The following is a 20,146-nucleotide window of genomic DNA, read 5'->3' on the forward strand; positions in this document are numbered from 1 at the left end:
TTCAGGTCCGCAAACAGCAGAAGGAACACACCAATCTGATAGCAGAGTATCGAAGCAAGCAACAACAGCATCAGCAAAGTGCTGGTCTTCATGCACCTGGTCATACTGCCCCAGGAGGCCCCTCACACATGTTTCCAAAGATGCAAGGCCAGATTATCCCAGGCCAACACCCTGGAATGATTCCCCCTTGTGGAATGCCTGTGAGGATGCCCCAAGGGCAGCCTTTCATGGGAGGAGCCCAGCCACAGCTCCATGCAGGCATCGGACCCGGTGGTGCAAGGCCCCCAGTGCCTCCTGGAGCTCCAGCAGGATTCTACCCACAAAATCCAGGAATGCAAACTGCTGATCCGAGACTTCTTCAGGAGCGGCAACTGCAGCACAGGATGCAGATGGCCAAACTCCAGCAGCAGCAACAGCAGATGATGATGGGTCAGCAGCCTATTCCACATCCAAATCAACAGCCTGGTTTAATGCCTCAGCCGCAGCCTAATGTCATGGGAAATCAATTACTTGCTCAACAGCAAGTCAATGCTCAACAAGGAATGTTAGCCAGTCAGGTGAATCAGCAGAATATGGTACAGGTTGGAGGTCAATCTGGGGCTCCACCACCACAGAACCTCGCTGGAAGCCAGAATATTAACCACACTCAAATCATGATGACGACTCAACAGGGAATTATGGGAAACCAACAAGTAGCACAAGCGCAGCAGCAAAGGCAGCTGATGATGGGCCAGCAGGGTGTCATTGGATCTCCAGATCACACTGGCCTTATTGCAGCTCCCTCCCAACTGACTCCACAACAGCCCAATATACTGGCTCAGCGCATGCTTGTATCACAGCAAACAGCTGCAAAAAATTTAGCTCACCTTCAGCAACAGCAAAACCCACTGCTGAGACCGCTACAGATGCCTCAGTCAGGCCAAGAACAAGCAGGTCTTTCTCAACCGTCTACTCCACAGATGGGTTCCTCACCTTCTGCTGGCAGCAGCACACCAAAGCCTCAGGGTTCTGCTGACGGCACAAACTCAGGACCCAAAGAGACTGGAATCCTCTCCCCCGATTCCAGAACACCACCACAATCAAGTGGGCCATCAACTCCCAATCAGATGACCAGGTTAGGTTCTTTGCATAATCAGCAAACTGACTTGGTGCATCAGCAAATGCAGCAACAACAAAAAATTCAAAACCAAGTCCATAACCCTCAACAGCAGCAGTCCAACCTACAGCCTCTACGAGCAGAGCAGCAAACTGGTGTTGGAAACCAGCAGCCAGGTGTGCTGCTCCAGAGGCAAACTTCACTCAACTCTGACAAGTCCACTGCTAGGACTGCTGATGAAGAAAGCAAGCCCATCGATTTTCCAACTCAACAGCAACAGCAAACCGTTCAAAATGCCTCCCAGCAATTACAGAATCCCAGTATGCAGCAGCAGATCACAGGCCAGAACCTTCCTGGACAGCCACAGCCTGCTGTGATGGCCGATAATCCTCAACATCAAGCCCTTTTGGCTCAGCAGCAGAAACAGCAGGCTATGATGGGTATGATAAGAGCCCAGCAGCAGCATGGAATGAGTGCGCAGAGACCTGGGGTTCCTCTCACACAGATCCGCACCCCCATTAACATCCAGGCTATTATTGCTCAGAATCCTCAGCTACGCAATCTTCCCCCAAACCAGCAGATTCAGCACATCCAGGCCATCATAGCGCAGAGGCAACTTCAACAGGGACAAATGCTACGAATGTCGATCAATCAAGGTCAGTTAAGGCCACAGGTGCCCCAAGCTGGACAACAGCTTCCAGTGATGGAAGGCCATCAGATGCCGTTTGGAGCTATGGGAAACCCAGCAGCTGTAGGTAATCAGCAGCAGTCAGGGATGTTGGGTCACCAACCTGCTGTGGTTCCTCAGATACAGCAAGGCGTCGTAGCACCTGTACAACAGCCCCAACCTGGTGAGATGATGCAGCAGCTTGTTTTTAGAGGTCAGACACCATTGCCACGTTCTTCAATGGACCCGGGTCGGATGGTAAGGCCAGCTTCTCCCCGTCAGCCATTCCCCAATTCTCCCGGGGATTTACAACGGCACGCCTTTAAGCCGTCTTTGGGGATGCGTCCTCCCACTCCGAATCAAAACCAGCAGCAAGTAGTCGTGGCCTCCACAGCCGGAAGAATGCAGGGATCTCCATCTAACACTTACTCACCACGAGGACCCTTTGGCATGAGCCCAGTTCATCCAGCCTCACCCCATGCATCTCATGTCTCATCACCCTCTATAGGGGACTCCAGGGCAGGAAGGGGAAGTCCTTACAGCCAAGTCAAAGCATCTCCACTCAGATCTCCAGGAGGCAGAAGTCCACTTCATTGTCCAGGATTAAAAATGGAAATCCAGACGTCATGCAGTGAAACCTCTCCTACTGCTTCAGTTATTCCTAATGGACCGCAAAGAGACATGATGGTTGAGCAACAGTTGAAGGACAATACTGAAGGTCCTGTCTCTCAAACACACCAGGGAGACTTTGCAAAGATGGCCTTACAGACCATCAAACAGGAGCCACGGGAGGTTCAGTGTGACAGCAGGGCCGATGATCATTCTGGAGCTATAAAACGAGAGGTGACTGGTGACATGGTTTTCTCTGGTAGCACTACTGGATCCATGACCAGAGACCCTGGGACTCAAGTTGCTAGATCAGAGACTGGACAGCAGCTGCTACAGAAACTTTTAAGGACTAAGAACCTCCAGCTTGGTGCTCAGAGACCATCTGAAGGCATCCACAATGAGATCAATGGTCATATCAACAGCAAACTGGCCATGCTGGAGCAAAAGCTTCAAGGGACGCCACAAAATATGGAAGTAGGTTTACACCAGGTTTATTCATCCTCTCTGTCATTCGGAAGTTTGATAGTTACAATTCTTTCTTTTTTTTTTATCTCAACAGGATCTGCAGTCTATAACAAAAAAGGCCCCTGTACAGAAGCCGAAGCGCATCAATAAGCCCCCCGGAGACCGAGGGCCCAACTCACGCAAGAAGAATAAAAAGGAAGAAGTTGGAAAAAGTGCAGAAGCTCTGATAAAACAACTGAAACAGGTAAAACACACACCTCATCTTTTTCTGATACTGACCTCACTTTAAACACTTTAACTGTAAATTGACTTTGTTTTTTAGGGTCTCTCACTTCTACCCCTCATGGAGCCTTCAATAAATACTAGTTTGGATCTTTTTGCTCCTTTCGGAAGCAGCCCAGCCAACGGCAAAGCACAGCTCAAAGGCTCGTTCGGAAACGCAGTCCTTGACAATATTCCAGATTTTTATTCGCAGCTTCTTACCAAGGTATGACTGGGGATTGTCCACATAATGCTTTTGTGCTTTTTAATGATTAGCAAGCTGCTGAATCTTAACATGCTGAGTACTTTTACAGAGTAACCTTAGCAACCCTCCAACGCCGCCTTCCTCTCTACCACCTACTCCTCCACCATCAGTGCAGCACAAGCTGATCAACGGTGTGACATCTGGAGAGGAGCTGTCAGATGCTCAGAAAGTCACTGAGCCTGCAGATCAGCCAATGGGTACGTTCCTCACAGAAATATATTTTGTAGTAACTCTAATCAAATACAAAGCACTCAATAAATAATTACCTTTGTTTGTTGTTTTTGCAGATTCTGTGACTGCAGAAATAAAGAGTGTGGACATTCTTGCAGCTTTACCCACCCCACCACACAACCAGAATGAAGACATCAGGTCCACAAAGAATCCTTAAAATCTTGAAACAAAAACATTTTTCTATTAATTGGCCGTAGATATGAGAACATTTCTTTTTTTTCTTTTCTTTTTTAATGCAGGATGGAAAGCGACGATGAAGATGCCCCAGAAAGCATCATCCCAGCCTCGTCACCTGAAAGTAACATAGGGGATGGAACGTCACGTTTTCCTCACTTACGCGAACCTAAAGAGGAAGAAACAGAACGAGCAATATCACCCATTATCCCCCTCATACCTCGCACTGCCATCCCAGGTATCTTTTGGAAAAAAATGCACATAATAAAGTTATTCCCTGGAATGTGAACTGTATGAGAAGAGAGATTTGTCTCAAAAATATTCACAAACATATCCACAATTTTCACATGTATTTTTCAGATTTTTTACACGTGTTTTTCCGACCCATAACTACCTCCACAATTTACACATTTTATGCTTTGTGTGTATATATTTATCATGTGCAAATCTTCAATTGTGCATGTGAATTGTGTAAAGTGCAGTTGTGGATCAGCCGGCATGTGAATTTATTTTTGAGACAATGAAAAATGAGAAGGAATGAAAAGCAGGGAGATAATGGACAGTTGCAGTGATTTTGGTGACACTGCAGTGAATACCAGGAGGTTATTATTAGATATTCTTGTAGTATCTGTTTTGGTTGTTGCAGCGGTGTTGCAATTTGCAGACACTTCCTGCGCTCTGGTCATACAGCCGGCTGCACATAGAGACCAATGTTATTTCTACTGCTGAAAATACAGCTGCTTTTGATAAAAATGATATTGTAGCATTTGACTTCACACCGATGGTAAAGAGGCGTCATTTGTGTGTCGATTAAGTTTCGTCTTGTGCTTTATTTTGAAAAAGTTGTGTAATGTTGTAATCAAGATAATGGCTGTATGCAAAATTGCATACTAACGTACAACACACTCAATGAGTACACACTGTCTAATATGTACTAGGCTTGGGCGGTCTTCAATGTCAGCTAACTTGACACTTTTTGATTATTTCGAAGCATTCCCAGAAAACAAACCTTTCAACGCACCTGATGTCAAAGTTCTGTCCACGTCCAACCACTGGGATAATGCCAAAAGCAATGAGGTGTCAGTCACCTTCACACTCACTTCTGCTGCAGCCAAGGTACAAATCCTCGCAAGCTTTCACACACTTATAAACTTTTTGGATGTCATCAATCACTTTCTTTTTTCTCCATAGAAACTGAATCATGTGATGATGGCCATGGCCCAGGTGCTGAACATAAGGATGCCAGGTTCCTACGAGGTCACGTTTCCTCCCCAAAACCTAGATATGGCTGGTGTGGATGGTCCAGGGAAAGGACCCAGCTCCTCAGGTGAGCCTCCTCACTGTTCAGTGCCTTTGGGTACGGTTGATACATTTTAGTTCATCTCACAAAGTGGCCAGGTTTGCATTTTAAGTGTCTGTTCCCTTAAGCTGCTGGTGTCAAACTCGAGGCCTGTGGGCCAAATCCAACCAAAGAATTTTTTTAATAAAATAAATAACAAGAGTTTTACCACAATTGTGCTTAAATTGTCATGAATTAATGTGACTACTAACTACTAATTAATGACTACTAACTAAAAAATAATCTGTTTAAAAGCAAAACAGTAAACATCTGAAACATTACCATACATGGTTTTACCTCATAAATCCTGTTTTCCCAGCAAAGTTAGATGCTACGATTGGTCAAAAATGGACCACAGTCCTTATTTTTAATGCATGTGCATTTGGTTAATTAACACAGCTTGTTTCCAAATATTAATTACAAGATTCAGTATACCTTAAGAGATGTATATACAGTTGTTTATGCGTGGATTTAATGTTTCTCTGCAGTAGCATTTGACACCCCTGCTTTAAGATTTTGTTGCCTTTTGATTCTTAAAAAAAAAAAAAACTAACTTGTTGCTACTTGATTAACTCATTCAGTGCCAGCCATTTTCAGAATTTCTACCCCCCTCCGTGCCAGCTGTTTTTGAGCATTTTGACTGATTTTTAAAGACCCACAGAATATTTCCTGCTATGACTATCTAAAATCTGACACGGGATTTTGAAAGATTGAAGCCTCTACTTTCATCAAAAAAAAAGAATTTGTTTCTGGCTTGTTTCGTTCTTTTGTAATCAGCTGTTGAATAGAGCAAGTTTTACACAAATCTTCAGTTTCAGAGTAAAAAGCTGAGAAAACAGCCTTTTTCTATAAAAAAAAAAAAAAACCCTGTCAGTGACTTTAAAGCATTTTTTTTTTGCTTTAGTGACAACTCTAACATCTGAACATTGATTATTATTTATCTATCTGGGTCAGAGTTGAGTGGATTTCTTACTGTATTTTGGCGTTCCTCCAACTTTCTCTCCCGTCAGTCTGCACACATGCAACTTCCTCTTCTTCCCGGACATGCAGAGTGCCACTGCGTTCCCTGTTTTTTTTATGGTTTTATCTCACCATCGCCACACTATTCATGAGTTTCACACATGCTCTGGTCGAGTATGCGCTGCTGTGCACTGCTGGGAACGTCAACTCTGTACATAGCGCCATTTTCTGTCTCATAAACTCCTTTCCTCCTCTTCTTCTGAGCTCTGCTGAGCATGGATGATCTTTCATCCAAAGTTGCGCTGCTACCTCCAACATGTCACCTATTATTTTGCTATGTGGCTCACAGGCTGGGGATATTTTGTAACCAATCCCCCTCCTCCCGACACACAGCGATGACCTGTTTAGCTCTGTTAGTTGATGGTTTTATCTCACGATCACAACATTATCAATAATCCACTCAGGTCCACACATGTTCTGTGTTAGTATGTGGAGCTGTGAGCTGCTGGATACTTCACAATATCACTCTGTAGCATCATAATCTCACTCATTCCTGTTTCTTCCTCTTTTGCTGGGTAGCATCAGTGGCTAATCTCTCATCTAAAGGTGCACTGCTGCCATCTTCAGGGCTCAGCTGGTCACTACAGCACCCCACAGCTTAGATAGTGATGAGGGACCTCCGCCAGGGTGTTTTCTAGTAATCCCTGTGAAAAAACTCAAATGACGAGTTATCTCGTCAATGGCACTGAGCGTTTGGATTTGAAATGACAAGTGGCACTGAGTGAGTTAAATAAAAAAAGATATGCTATAAACTGTGTAATAATAAAAGACCTTTTAAATGTTCAGAATAGGGATGTAACGATTAATCGTAAGGCAGTTAAAAATCGATTCATAGGTATCACGGTTGATATCGATTTTCTGACAATTGAATCGCAGTATTTTTTTTAACCAGCAGAGGGCGCTATCCACAAGTGTAGGCGGCGGGCGGAGTCTGCTAATACTTTCTTTCTGGCTGCCTTCTACTCTTAAATATGTTAATAAATGATTCATTACCCCTTTAGCACCGAAAGAATATCTAATATTACTTGAATATCTGCAAAAGTCACGTTTTTCTATTAGCTCTGTCTGCTAGCATAGCTTCTCTTCTTCACTGCTCGAATATCTGTGTGCCAACCGACCACTGTGTTACCAGCGCCCTCTGCTGGTCCAAACAAATATGACGTAAATCAGTGCAATGACGTTTTTTTTTTTTTTTTAAAGTCCAATTGTTAAGGCACAAAATACATTTTCAGTTGCACTTTTACAAGAAAAACTATTATGCAGTTTTGCATTGTTTATTATAGAACCAGAATTTCAATTAATAGGCTTCATTTTCATTTGTATTATTCCTTTATTTATTTAATTCAAGAATTATTTTTAGTTAAATTGCATTGTTTTGAATAGTTTATCAAGGAATTCTTTTGACAATGAAAAATAAAAGGAAAATAATACATTATTTTCTAATTTTTTCCCAAAAAAAAAATTTGTCTACAGTCCCATTTTGTAAATGAAAAAATCGTGAGAGAATCATATCGTGAACCCAGTATCGTGAATCGAATCGTATCGGGAGTTGAGTGAATCGTTACATCCCTAGTTCAGAATGATTTAAATAATTCCTGCTCTTCTATTGTTGGGTGTTTACAGTTATTAAATGCATATGGTATCACTGATGTGATACTGCTCCTGTTTTACAGGTATGATGTGTACAAAAGACAATGTTTCCCCCAGTCAAGACGAGTGGCTTCGACAGTTTGATGTCAATCTTCCGGGCTGTACTTTGAAGAAACAAGTGGACATTCTGTCCCTCATTAAACAGGTTAATCTCTTCTTAAGTTTTTTTTTATACATTTTAAAATTTTTCCGAGTTTTTATTTCCTGATTTCATTTACTTTTTTCCACAGGAATTTCAGGACAAAGACGACATACCAGTCCAGCACTGCTACACTACCAAAGTAAATGATCTGGATGTACGCCACCTTCCTGTCGTACCAGTGGAAGAGTCGCCACCCCCATCTCCTTCTCCACCTCAGCCTCCACCGTCTGTTCCAGCCGCAGCATGTGAAAGTGAATCCACAAAGACTTCTGCTTCACAGCCGTCGTCTCCTGTCAGTCCCAAAGGGCTTCAGATTAAGACTGATCCTGGACGGGTTGCTGAACCTCTTACTGAAGCTGCTCTACCAACTGAGTCTGAAGGCGGAGCTTCAGATTCAGTCGTTAATCCATCAGCTGTTGATGTGTCGGCTCCTTTAGAAGCATCTGATTCTGCTGCTCTTTCTGAGAATCTGCATCTGATTGCTGTTGTCAAACAGGAGGACACAGCCCCTGATGTTGCTCCACTTCCTGACTGTTTTCCCAGTGCTGAGGAGTTTTCCCCAAAGCCTATGAAACAGCGCAGATCTTTCTCACCGGATGAGGAAGTGGTGCACCCTAAGGTGAAGAAATGGAAGGGGATTCGCTGGAAGCGTCTTCAGATCGTCATCACCATACGTAAAGGTGGGTCAAAAAAGGAGAGCAGCCGAGAGGTGTCGGAGCTGATGGAGCGCCTCAGAATTACTCTTAGACCAGAGAAACTGCCTCGGGATAAGCGTAAATGCTGCTTTTGCCACGAAGAGGGTGATGGCGCCACAGATGGACCTGCCCGATTGCTCAACATTGACGTGGACCTGTGGGTGCACCTGAACTGTGCTCTGTGGTCCACTGAGGTGTACGAGACGCAGGGAGGAGCCCTGATAAATGTGGAGGTGGCACTGCGCCGTGGACTGCGAACTCTGTGTGCGTACTGCCAGAAAACCGGCGCCACCAACAGCTGCAATCGCCTGCGATGCCCAAACGTCTTCCACTTCGCCTGTGCCATTCGCGCACGCTGCATGTTCTTCAAGGATAAAACCATGCTGTGCACGCAGCACAAACTCAAGGGCCCGAGCGACGACGAGCTCAGCACATTCGCGGTCCTACGGCGCGTCTACATCGAGCGCGACGAAGTGAAACAGATTGCGAGCATCTTACAGAGAGGCGACCGCATCCACCTATTCCGTGTGGGTGGGCTCATCTTTCATGCTATTGGCCAGTTGCTGCCCTCGCAGATGGCCAACTTCCATTCACCCACTGCCATCTTTCCTGTTGGCTACGAGGCCACGCGCATCTACTGGAGCACGCGAGTCCCCAATAAGCGCTGTCGCTACCGATGTCGCATCAGCGAGGACGAGGGCCACCCTCTGTTTGAGGTGCGTGTGCTCGAGCAAGGCCTCGAGGATCTGCATTATCGTGACACCACTCCAGAGGGTAGGAACATTACATTCCTTTTATGAAAGCTAAAGATGTAAAATGCATGGATTAAACATTGCGTGCTGCGTTTGTCTCCAGGTATCTGGGAGCGTGTGATTCAGCAGGTGGCCAAACTAAGAGACGAATCATCAATGTTGAAGCTGTTCACAGATCATCTGAAGGGAGAGGAGATGTATGGCCTCACAGTTCACGCTGTCATGAGAATCACCGAGTCGGTAAGACTGACCATCCAGGTTCCTTGAAACCAGTTTTTCTTAAAGTGTGTGGCAGGCGTGCGGGGACTGGAGAAATGACTGGTGGGGCACGACAAACAGGAGGAGATTTTCAAAAAGCCTTTTCACACTCTCGCTCTCATTCAGTTCTTACGCATGAGGTCAAAGGTCAAGATGGTTAAACTCGCCATGGCTGACAGCGAGTCTGACAGAGATTTTGATTATTTTCTTCCTGTTGTAGCATTGATTCCTTGTTTTTTGTTTTATTTTTTGGAAACGTGGTATTGATCTCCAAGGTAGAAATGCTGACTTAGCTGCTAAAGCTAATGCTGCACAAAAGCTGAAAATTCAGGTTTTTCCTGGCTTTTCAAACACTGATCAGTGCGGTTTCACTTATTGGCCTGTTTAGTGTCCTTCTTGTGCACTTCCTTCAAATTTGTAAGTTGAATTAAAATAAGAGCTTAATAAAAATAATAATGGACTCGGTTAGTGAATGGTGTACCTTGTAAATGTCCCTTTTCAAAGTGAGAACTCGTAGTCCTTTTCACTCAAGGAAATCTTGCTTGTCCCATCAATAATAATAATAATGCATTTTATTTACGAGTGCTTTTCAAAATCTCAGACACTTAGATCTTAAAACAACTACACAAGTCAAAAAAAGAAACTACCGACAATAAAGGTAAATACAGAAAATCCAGGAGTAGGAAGAAGGGAGGTCTGTCTTTGTCTCTGGCTTTGTCCGGATAGTCTGAATTCCGCCCACTAGAGACCCAGGTAGTCGGTGTTTTCATCCACCAGGGGTCACCTGTGTGGAAGCGAGGGGACTGCCTTGCTCTCATACTGCTGCTAAGCTGTTCCCTTGGTTTTTTAAAAGTGCTGGGATCGGCCGAAAGTGGCATCAGTGGAAGTCTCTGGTCCCTCCTCGAGTCCGAATATTTGTAATATTAATAATATAAACACTATTTAAACACTAAAGATCTCTGGACTAAAATTACAAATGCTGTGAAGTTGGAAATGTCAACAGTGAATGAGCTTGTTTACATTTATATCCCTCTCGACCTGTGACCCCCCAGGTCGCACATGCACAGTTCCAGAGTGTGAATAGGCATATTCCAATGCCAATCTTTTTGTATGCCTTTCTTCATTGACAATTAAAACAATGAACACAACAAACAATGCCTACACACAAAGAAAGTAATAATGAATAGCCTAAAAATGTAGCAGAAAATAACAACATTAAATTATTAGACTGCATTAGATGTGCAACCAGAAACTGTTTTCCCTGCAAAAAAACTTTTTACCTGTACTTTTGAATTTTGTTTTTAGCCAGATGATTAGTTTAATTTAGTTTTTTGTTTATTATGAAATATGTTACTTGTTCCCTGTTAGTTCAATAAATTGGAAAATGTGTTATTTGTCAGGATCATTTGGGGGCAATGGGCGCGGGTGGGGCTTGAATATTCACCTTTGTTAAAAGTTTGAGAACCACTTTTTTAAACTCTGCTTTGATCAAACCTTACATTTTCCTATTCTGAGGTTGGCGCGCTCATTAAACAGACGTAGAATGTCAGAAGATTGTTCATCATACGATATCCACTGTGGTTTAGGTGGTTGTTGTGTTTAAGTCCCAACTTCAAAGGAGCTGTTTGTGTTTATCAGTTGCCAGGAGTGGAGAACTGCCAGAACTACCAGTTCAGATATGGCCGACACCCACTGATGGAGCTCCCGCTCATGATCAATCCCACTGGCTGTGCACGCTCTGAGCCCAAAGTCCCCACACAGTGCAAGAGGTAAAACATGTTCTTTAACAACACAGTTCAAGCAGCTGGAGTTTAAAGTCACATTGTTCAGTAGAACCACACTCTAGGCTTGTAATTGCATAATTGATAATAAATTACAACTATTGCATAGCTATAGGATACCCTCAGTATTTTATAATAGTATAAAGAGGTGAGCCCGTCATCAGCGCTTCTTAATAACTGACTGTTTACGTTGAACTTCTTTTTGGTTGCCAGATGCCTCCAAGAAACTAACTATTTGAGCCCAGTTTTGCTAGTTTTTACCCTTTTTCTGCAATTTCACCAAACTTGCCAATTTTTAACCTTTTCTTGCCATGTTTTTGCTCATTTTAATTAATTTTTGTGACATTACTACCATTGCTGCCACTTCGTTTGCCAATTTATCCACATTCATATTCAGTTTCTACTTTTTAAATGATATTACCCCCACCCCCCTCTACCAATTTCTGTCACTTTTAAGCCAATAATGACACTAAATACTTTTGACCATTTTTTTTTCTGTCTGTTTTTGGCCACTCTAAATTGTAACTTTTAACTAAATTCTATTTTTTAAATCAAAACATTTTTCCTCAAGGAAAAACAAGGATTCACATCTTTAATATAACTGTATAATATGGCACAAATATTGATAAACTTCCTGGATAACAGTGAATATTATTCAGATGAATAAATAAATGTGGTTATCACAGATTTATAGAACAATGGACCATCATTGACTTTATGGATGGACCCCAAAAAGTTCTCCCCTTTATTTCCCATTATAGTCTCCACATGACTGTTCTTCAATGTTCATGTTTGTATTCAACCACCTTTAGGTACAGTAGGGATCCCAGGTCTCTGGTACCTTTATTTTGGGGGTTATGTATACATTATAACAGCCCATAGCTCCAAACATGGTGCCAAGGATTGTCTTTACTTTGTAAAACTGATATTCATAGTTTTAGAGAGTGACTGAATTACAGCCAAAACATACAGAAATCACTTTTCTATTGTTATAGTACATGCTTAGGTAATGGCTATTGAATCTTCCAATTAAATAAAGATGAAGTTTCCATTGTCTCCTCTCTTCTAGGCCCCACACTCTAAACAGCACCAGCGTGTCCAAGGCCTATCAGAGCACCTTCACTGGGGAGCTCAACACTCCCTACAGCAAACAGTTCGTCCACTCCAAGTCCTCCCAGTACCGCCGCCTCAAAACCGAGTGGAAGAACAACGTGTATCTGGCTCGATCCCGCATTCAAGGTCTGGGTCTGTACGCGGCCAAGGACTTGGAAAAGCACACCATGGTCATCGAGTACATCGGCACAGTGATCCGCAACGAGGTGGCCAACCGGCGTGAGAAGATCTACGAGTCACAGGTTGGTCAATGGAATGGAGATGAGAAAGGATCACATTCTGAACAGTCATGGATCAGGATCAGACTCCGTATACTTGAACACAGTGTTTCTCAAATGGGGTTACATGTACTCCTAGGGGTACGCGATGGCAGTAGAGTGGAAAATTAACAAATAAAGTGTCAGTCTTGGCTCAACACCAGGCATGATATGACCAGAGATTATAAAAACTATAGAAATAAATTTATTCAGGAGCCACTAAATCAGTGTTTTTCAACCTTTGGGTCAGGATCCCATGTTGGATTGCTTGAAATTTCTAAATAATTGAAAAATATATATTTTTAAATGGTTTAATTATTTTCTTTTTTTTTTTATTTATTTATTCAACAACACAATCTTAAACAACTGTATTTCCATACTTTCACTTTGTGAAATATAAATCTAGTTCAACTAGAATTCAGTAAATAAAATATATATCAAAACTAAAATGTCTTTGAGGTCGCCAGAAATTGTTGATACCAAAAAAAGGTTAGGAACCACTGCACTAAATACTGTTTCTTTACATTTATTTACAAAATTAGATTCTTTAAAATATGTTGTCATCGCTTAATTATTCCATCATTATGATCTATATTTATTTTCAAATAGTTTTCTAAGCCAAGTGTTGTAGTCGGACCAAGGCGGTACTTGGATTCAGAATTAAAAGGAACTTGTGCAAACAAAGCGTGAGAAGCACTGCTCTAACATCCAAGTCTTGCTGTTTTTCTCCTCAGAACCGCGGCATCTACATGTTTCGCATCAACAACGAGCAGGTCATTGATGCCACGCTGACAGGCGGCCCCGCGCGGTAAGACGGCTCTAAATACTGTGCTCATCGCTTTGTTTCTTTGTGTGTGAGTTATTTACCAAACTCTGTGTTCTCTTCCATTTCCAGCTACGTCAACCACTCCTGTGCACCCAACTGTGTCGCTGAGGTGGTAACATTCGACAAAGAAGACAAGATCATCATCATCTCCAGCCGCAAGATCCCTAAAGGGGAAGAGGTACTGCATCATTAAACACCTCTCACCAGGGTTGGGGTCAATTACATTTATAAATTACAATTACATCTTCAGTTATCCATACTCAGTTACGTTTACGTTGACCAGCATTTTTTCTAATTACAAGTAAAATTACAATTATTATTTTCCCCTGAAAAGCCATTACAATTACGTTCTCAATTAAAAAAGTTCAAGTACAATTAATCACGATTGTTGAGCCATTAATTAATAAGTCCATAAAAGTTAACCTTCCTCTTGTTAGCTTTCTGTTAGCATCTCTTATGATAATGGGTCGGTTTTGACCCATGTCTTAAATCATCTGTTAAAGACACAAACAAATATTATCTATCATCATATTTGTTTCTTGTCTATTACCTAGTTAGGCTCCCTCATCCATTCAAATATTGGTGTTGATATTTTTCATGTGGGTGTCTGAACCTTTTTGTGTCAATATACACCTAGATTTTAATTTTTAAATAGTAAATTGATCTTTAAGAGAACTGACAGATAAGCTTGATATGAAACATATTTTAATATGTAGCTACAAAGGCCTATGCAGGGTTGGGTTCAATTATCCATGTTCAATTACAATTCAATTATGATTACAGTGACCAGTATTTTTTCCAATTAAAATGAAATTACAATTATTTTCATCCTCAGAAAATCAGTTACAGTTACGTTCTGAATGACTAAAGTTCAATTACAATTAATCACAATGACTGAGTTTGAAATAAATAACCTAATAAAAGTTTTTCCTCTTGTGTTCGCTTTCTCTTAGTATCTCTTATGATAACAGGTCCTAAATCAGCTGTAAAATACACTAAAAACAAATATATATCATCCAATTTTTTTCTCATCTATTTTTTACTTGTTAGGATTCCTAATCAATAGAAATATAGGTTTTAATATTTTTGGTGTTTTGGTTTCTGAGCTTTTTCTTGTCAGTGTACCCCTGGATTTTTATTTTTTTAAATGGTAAAATGTGGCCAAGCTTGATTTGGAACATATTTTAATATTTGTTAACTACATATGTGTATAACTGTACATAGAACTGTAACATGGTTCCCCAGTTTTGCATGAAATTGTAATTGACATTTTTTTAAATAATATTTTCTTGGCAATTACAATTACAAAGTGAATTATCTAAACTCAATTACAATTTTATTATGATTGCAAAATATTTTTTAAATTACAGCCATGCCATAATTGTAATTGATTATCAATTACACCATTACAATTATAATTGACCCCAACCCTGCGCCTATGTGTAAGCCATAGAACTATAGCATGGTTCCCCAGTTTTCTATTTAACTACATTATAAATTACAGTTTTTTATAGAATCTTGATGCCAATTACAATTACAAAGTAATTACAACAGCTATAGATTTTTTTTCTATAACAATAACCATTATAATTACTTCATAAATACGCGATTACAGTCATAATTGTCCCAGACCCTGCTTCTAACCCTCCTATGTGACCATGTGTAGCTAACTAAGCTAATCTGTGTTTTTCCTTCCAGCTGACCTACGACTACCAGTTTGACTTTGAGGACGATCAGCACAAGATTCCCTGTCATTGTGGAGCGTGGAACTGCAGAAAGTGGATGAACTGAGCAGAAGAATGGAGAGTTTGTTTGTCCTCCTGCGCCAAAGCCTCTGAATCCTACATAGCCAGTGAATAAGCTGTTCTACGGGTGGTGGAGGACTCAACCTGTAGCCAAAGGTTTGATGAGCATTAATGAGTAACGGCGTCCCACCATCACTCATCGGATGGTATCTTTTTTTTTTTTGCACCCCCACCCAGGACTGTTCTTTCTCCAATAAACTCAGCGTGGCTGGAAAACAATCCTCAACACGTACCAAATGCTTGTGGCCCTCTGATATCAGCACCTCCAGTGCAGGGCTCGCCCAGAGCTGCGACAAAAAGCCATTTTTTAAATACTAAGAATGAACTGAGGATGTTTAGTTTTTTTTTTTCCTGTTTGAAGTTGGACCTACTTCCTGCTGCACCTCCTGACCACACCCCCCATGTCCCCACCTCCCTTAAAAAAGGCACTTTTTTTTTTTCTCCCTTCAACGACTCACATCGACGACACAAATATTGGCTGGCTTTGACAATCCTGATGTGGCGTCGTCACACGTGATCAATGAAAAACACAAAAGAAGAAGAAGAAAGGAACGGTGTAACTAAGTTAAAAAGGTTTCAGTTTCAATGAATCCAGCGGCTCCAGCTGTTGGTCCCACTGCGCTGGACCCAGTCTACCTCACTGATTTAAGTGACTGCTTTGTATGAGAACTGTTAACTGCTACTGTGGGAGGGGGGGCATTGAGGAGTGGTGGTGTCGGAGGCAGAGGTGTGTGTTGTGTGTGCGTGTGTGTGTGTGTGTGTGGGTGTTTTTATGGGCTTTGCCTTCTCGGACAAGCAGGGAATCTTAAGCAGCAGGTTTGCTCTATCTACTCTATGCTGATGATGATTTACAATAATGAGCCAACATAAATATTCATCCTGAATTATTTATACAGAGGAAATATATGACCGTTTTGACCGTTTTTGATAAAGATGTTGCATTCGAATCACAATCGAGCGTCTCGATGCCACCCAATCATCCTGGATGTTGACGTAGCTTCTGCTTTTTTGTTCTTTTTTTTTTTTTCTTTTTTTTCCTCCGCTGTGTTAAAGCACAAAAAACATCCACAGTTTGAGGTGGTGTTGACGTGCACGTTCACGCACTCAATAATGAAGTTCACACTTTAATCCATTTCCAGCTTTTTGCTTTTGCTTTGGAAGCATGACTACTGTTCCACTTTGTTCCCACACAGATGAACCTTAAACTCAGCCTCTTCCTCTCTGCTCGACTGTTCTTTCATTTTTTACTGTAGTAAGTCTTCCTCCCGCTGGAGTTCAGCCCACAGTGTGTCCCTCCTCCCGTCTTGTAGTTCCGCTGGTACTGTCGTCTGAAGGCTGGACTGATGGCAGGGAAAGACTTATTGGAAAAAAAGGGCATTTGTTTTCATTTTAGCGTACCACAAAAATGAAACAAAAACAGTCTTTAAAAGGGAGCTTTTACTGAAACTCCCCGACCTTTCTGTTTCCCTCCTTCCCTTAACCTAAGACCTCACATGATTAAAATAAAAATGCAAAGTATGTACAAACTGTAAATATATGTCGTATATGCAACAGAGGACGGCGACTCTTTCCTCGGCCCCTCTGTAATCGACACAGTCCAAGGTGTAGAAAAATCATATTCAAAAAGGTAAAAAAGATCAACCACTGGATATCATTTTAACAAAAACTGTACATAAATATAAATATATGTAAAATGGCAAACCAATATCTTTATGTATATGAACCAGAGTGTTTTGCATTGACATGTTTTTCTATTAGTGTTTTTTGCTATAATCTCTCAGAGACGAGTTTGTTAAGCGTAGGTTGGGGAAATGTCTCGTGTTCTACGATGAGACCAACGTCCCTTCTTGCATTAAGCAGTAACGGTGCATAGCATTTGTATTTATGGATCATTGTTTGTGTTTATTTTTTCCTCTTTATTTATGCTACTGCTTGTTGATTACCAAAACCTGTCCCCTAATGGCTCCTAATTGGATGGCTATAGTCTTGAATGGGTAAATCTCCACCCCCATCCCCCATCCCCGCTTTCTCTCAGATATTGTTTTTGTTTTTTTTTGTTTTTTTTTTTATAACTCCCCATAGAAGTGAATGTGTTGGTAAATGTTGTGAAATGGTTCCTTGGCCTAATGTATGTTATGATGTAATAATAATCCAAGTTAAACCCATACTTAACCCGGTAATGAATTGCACTCATCGTATAAACAGAACTTCTCTAAGTGGTAGATATTGATCAAGTATCCGAAGCAGTGATATAAATATATATATATTTTTTGGTATGTTTGTATTTCAAGGGAAGACAATGACGAGACATTACGCTCACTGGATTTTAGCCTGAATAATTTTTAACCTCTCGGAATCTTAATTTAAGTTCTCTGCATATCCTATAATTTAATGAAAGCTTGCTAAAATTGAAGGTTTTGTTTTTTTTTAAAAAAAAAAAACACAGAAAAAAAAACTAAAAACCTCAGCCTACTTTCTAAGATGTTGCATCTGTACAGCAGAGATACTTTTAGGGAATATGAATAAATATAATGATCATTTTTATTGTATGTGGCATGTTTTGTATGGATATTATTTTGAAATGTACATATTCTTTTCAGGATTTCAGAGGTTGCATCTCTTTATATACTGGTCCCCCTCTGCGTCCCCGATCCTTTTTCTTTGTCTGCTTTTGTTTCTTGTAAAGGAAAATAAAACTCATTTTAATTAAGTGTTTGTTTTCTACGCCACTGTTTCTCAAATGTGGGTACGCGATGGCGCTACAGGGGGTACTTGAGAGAGATTGTGGAAAATTAACAAACGAAAGCATTAAAAATATGGGGTTTTATGTTTATTTTTTAGTTAAAAATGATAATCACACTAAATATTACCAGCAACTCACAAAACAACAAAGAAACACAAAATGTACTGACCTAGAGCACTCTGACAGCACAGACCTTCGCCAAGTAGCTCATTTCCACCCATATTGTGATTTAAAGTGTACAACATGCACTTCCCGACCACTACTACATTACCCATAAGCCACCGCGCTTAAAGGAGCAGGCAGATCGACCCATATTGTGATTTTCCTATTCCTTGTCCCATTATCAATATTTCCTAAAAATTTCATCCAAATCCGTTCTTAACTTTTTCTAGGCTGCGTCCGAATAGTCCCTCCTATCTCCTTTCCTATAACCCCGTGGATGACGTCACGGGGTTAAGGAAAGGTGTTAGGAGAGGAGTAAGGAAAAGGCCATCACGTTTTTTTTTAGACAATCAGACGCACTTCTACTTGGTGACGTAATAATCTGACGGCCGCGAAGGTTACAGTGAAGTCTGAAAATGGACTAAAGACACATTTATAACACTTTCCCCTGATATAATCTAAAAAATCACACGGTTTGAATGTAAATCAAAGGAAAAGAGGCTAGGAGGAACAAGAGTTAAACTAAAAGAACGTCACATTTAGAATGGTTACTCACACTCAGAAATATGAATTATGTTGAACAAAACATAACGTCTCTGATCCCTTATATCAGTTATAATCTGATAATGTCTTATATATAATAATATATGGATTTTATTTAAAGTTGTTTAAGGCATATTATTGCATTGGTGCAGTCATCGTGAGTCGCCGTAAACGCTCCGGTGTGCGTTTCCCTTTAAATGTTGTCGCCGCAAGGAATTGTGGGTTAGCACACGTCTCCTTTGGCAAAGGATGAATTAGTGTTTCCTAGGCTAAAGGAGGTTATAAAGGAAGCATTCAGCCTCCTTTCCTGAGCTTAAAGAGAACTCTAGCCTTTTTTTATTTTTTTTTTATTAATGAACATTATACACAAACAAACATAGGCGCATATTGAACATACATTAACAAAAAGAGGGAGAGAATAAAATAAAATAAAATAGCATCACATATTTTCCAGTAACACCAATAAAAGTATATTAGCGTACCGGGGTCAGGACACAAGTTAAATTATATTAACATAAATTGTACAGAGTTTCAGTGCAGACTCATTTTTCATTGTTTTCAGGGATTTGACAAGCAGAAAAAAGTGTTTTTTTCAAAATAAGAAACAAGGATGTTTTTTTTTTTTTTTTAAATCAGCATTTATGTATGTAGAATTTGGCTGTATATATTAAATAATTAACAATTATTAACCTCCCAAAATGTACGAACCACAGTACAAAAAAAAAAAAAAAAAAAGATGATCCAAATGAAGTAGCACATCCTTGACTTATTGATCTCATAATATTGATTGCTTGGGCATGAAACATGGTCTGAATTTATTATAAAACATTCTATTCTACACGTCAATTCATTTCTGCCCAAAAACCAAAGTGTGTCAGTTTTTGGATAATAAAAGGATTGGAGCCACATTGATTTTTAAACCAATTCTCAACAATTTGGAATATAATTTTTAATCTTAGCAAACAATTACTGTATCTTCATGAGCTCAGAGAAAAAAAGAAAAAGTTATTTTTCTATAAGTTTATTGTCTTTACATTCCTTATTATGTATCAACAGGTTGTTTATGGAGTTCCTTTGTCTCATTTTTTCTAGGTTACTGAAATAAGAGGTTTTTTTACTCCAGCCGCAATTTATTAACCTTGTCTGCTATGGCACAATTACATTTAACATTATGGTTAAGAACTCTATTATATATGGTGTTTACAGTATGTCCTATTCTAATAAAGACATTTCAAATGTTTCAACACTGGTACATGGAAACAAGTTCAATCTGTGTTCTTTGAACACCCGGA

General features: G+C 40.6%; 1 protein-coding gene across 3 annotated transcripts in view; it reads left to right on the forward strand.

The window, feature by feature from the left end:
• kmt2d (lysine (K)-specific methyltransferase 2D) overlaps window positions 1-18,117 on the forward strand; it is a 41,679-nt gene extending 23,562 nt beyond the window's left edge. The window contains exons 40-55 of one of the 3 annotated variants that reach the window (XM_028454065.1): window positions 6-2,846; window positions 2,932-3,081; window positions 3,160-3,324; window positions 3,413-3,560; window positions 3,651-3,732; window positions 3,834-4,006; window positions 4,760-4,884; window positions 4,960-5,095; window positions 7,801-7,922; window positions 8,008-9,388; window positions 9,470-9,606; window positions 11,263-11,393; window positions 12,451-12,760; window positions 13,510-13,583; window positions 13,671-13,779; window positions 15,300-18,117. In XM_028454065.1, the coding sequence (XP_028309866.1) occupies window positions 6-2,846; window positions 2,932-3,081; window positions 3,160-3,324; window positions 3,413-3,560; window positions 3,651-3,732; window positions 3,834-4,006; window positions 4,760-4,884; window positions 4,960-5,095; window positions 7,801-7,922; window positions 8,008-9,388; window positions 9,470-9,606; window positions 11,263-11,393; window positions 12,451-12,760; window positions 13,510-13,583; window positions 13,671-13,779; window positions 15,300-15,392 (6,177 nt within the window). In that variant the 3' untranslated portion in view covers window positions 15,393-18,117. The remainder of the gene's footprint in view (window positions 1-5; window positions 2,847-2,931; window positions 3,082-3,159; window positions 3,325-3,412; window positions 3,561-3,650; window positions 3,733-3,833; window positions 4,007-4,759; window positions 4,885-4,959; window positions 5,096-7,800; window positions 7,923-8,007; window positions 9,389-9,469; window positions 9,607-11,262; window positions 11,394-12,450; window positions 12,761-13,509; window positions 13,584-13,670; window positions 13,780-15,299) is intronic. The other 2 variants (XM_028454067.1, XM_028454066.1) reach the window with 2 other exon arrangements.
• The last annotated feature ends 2,029 nt before the right edge of the window (window positions 18,118-20,146 follow it).

Source organism: Gouania willdenowi, chromosome 7 (assembly GCF_900634775.1).
Source record: "Gouania willdenowi chromosome 7, fGouWil2.1, whole genome shotgun sequence".
NCBI classification, from domain to species: Eukaryota; Metazoa; Chordata; class Actinopteri; order Blenniiformes; family Gobiesocidae; genus Gouania; species Gouania willdenowi.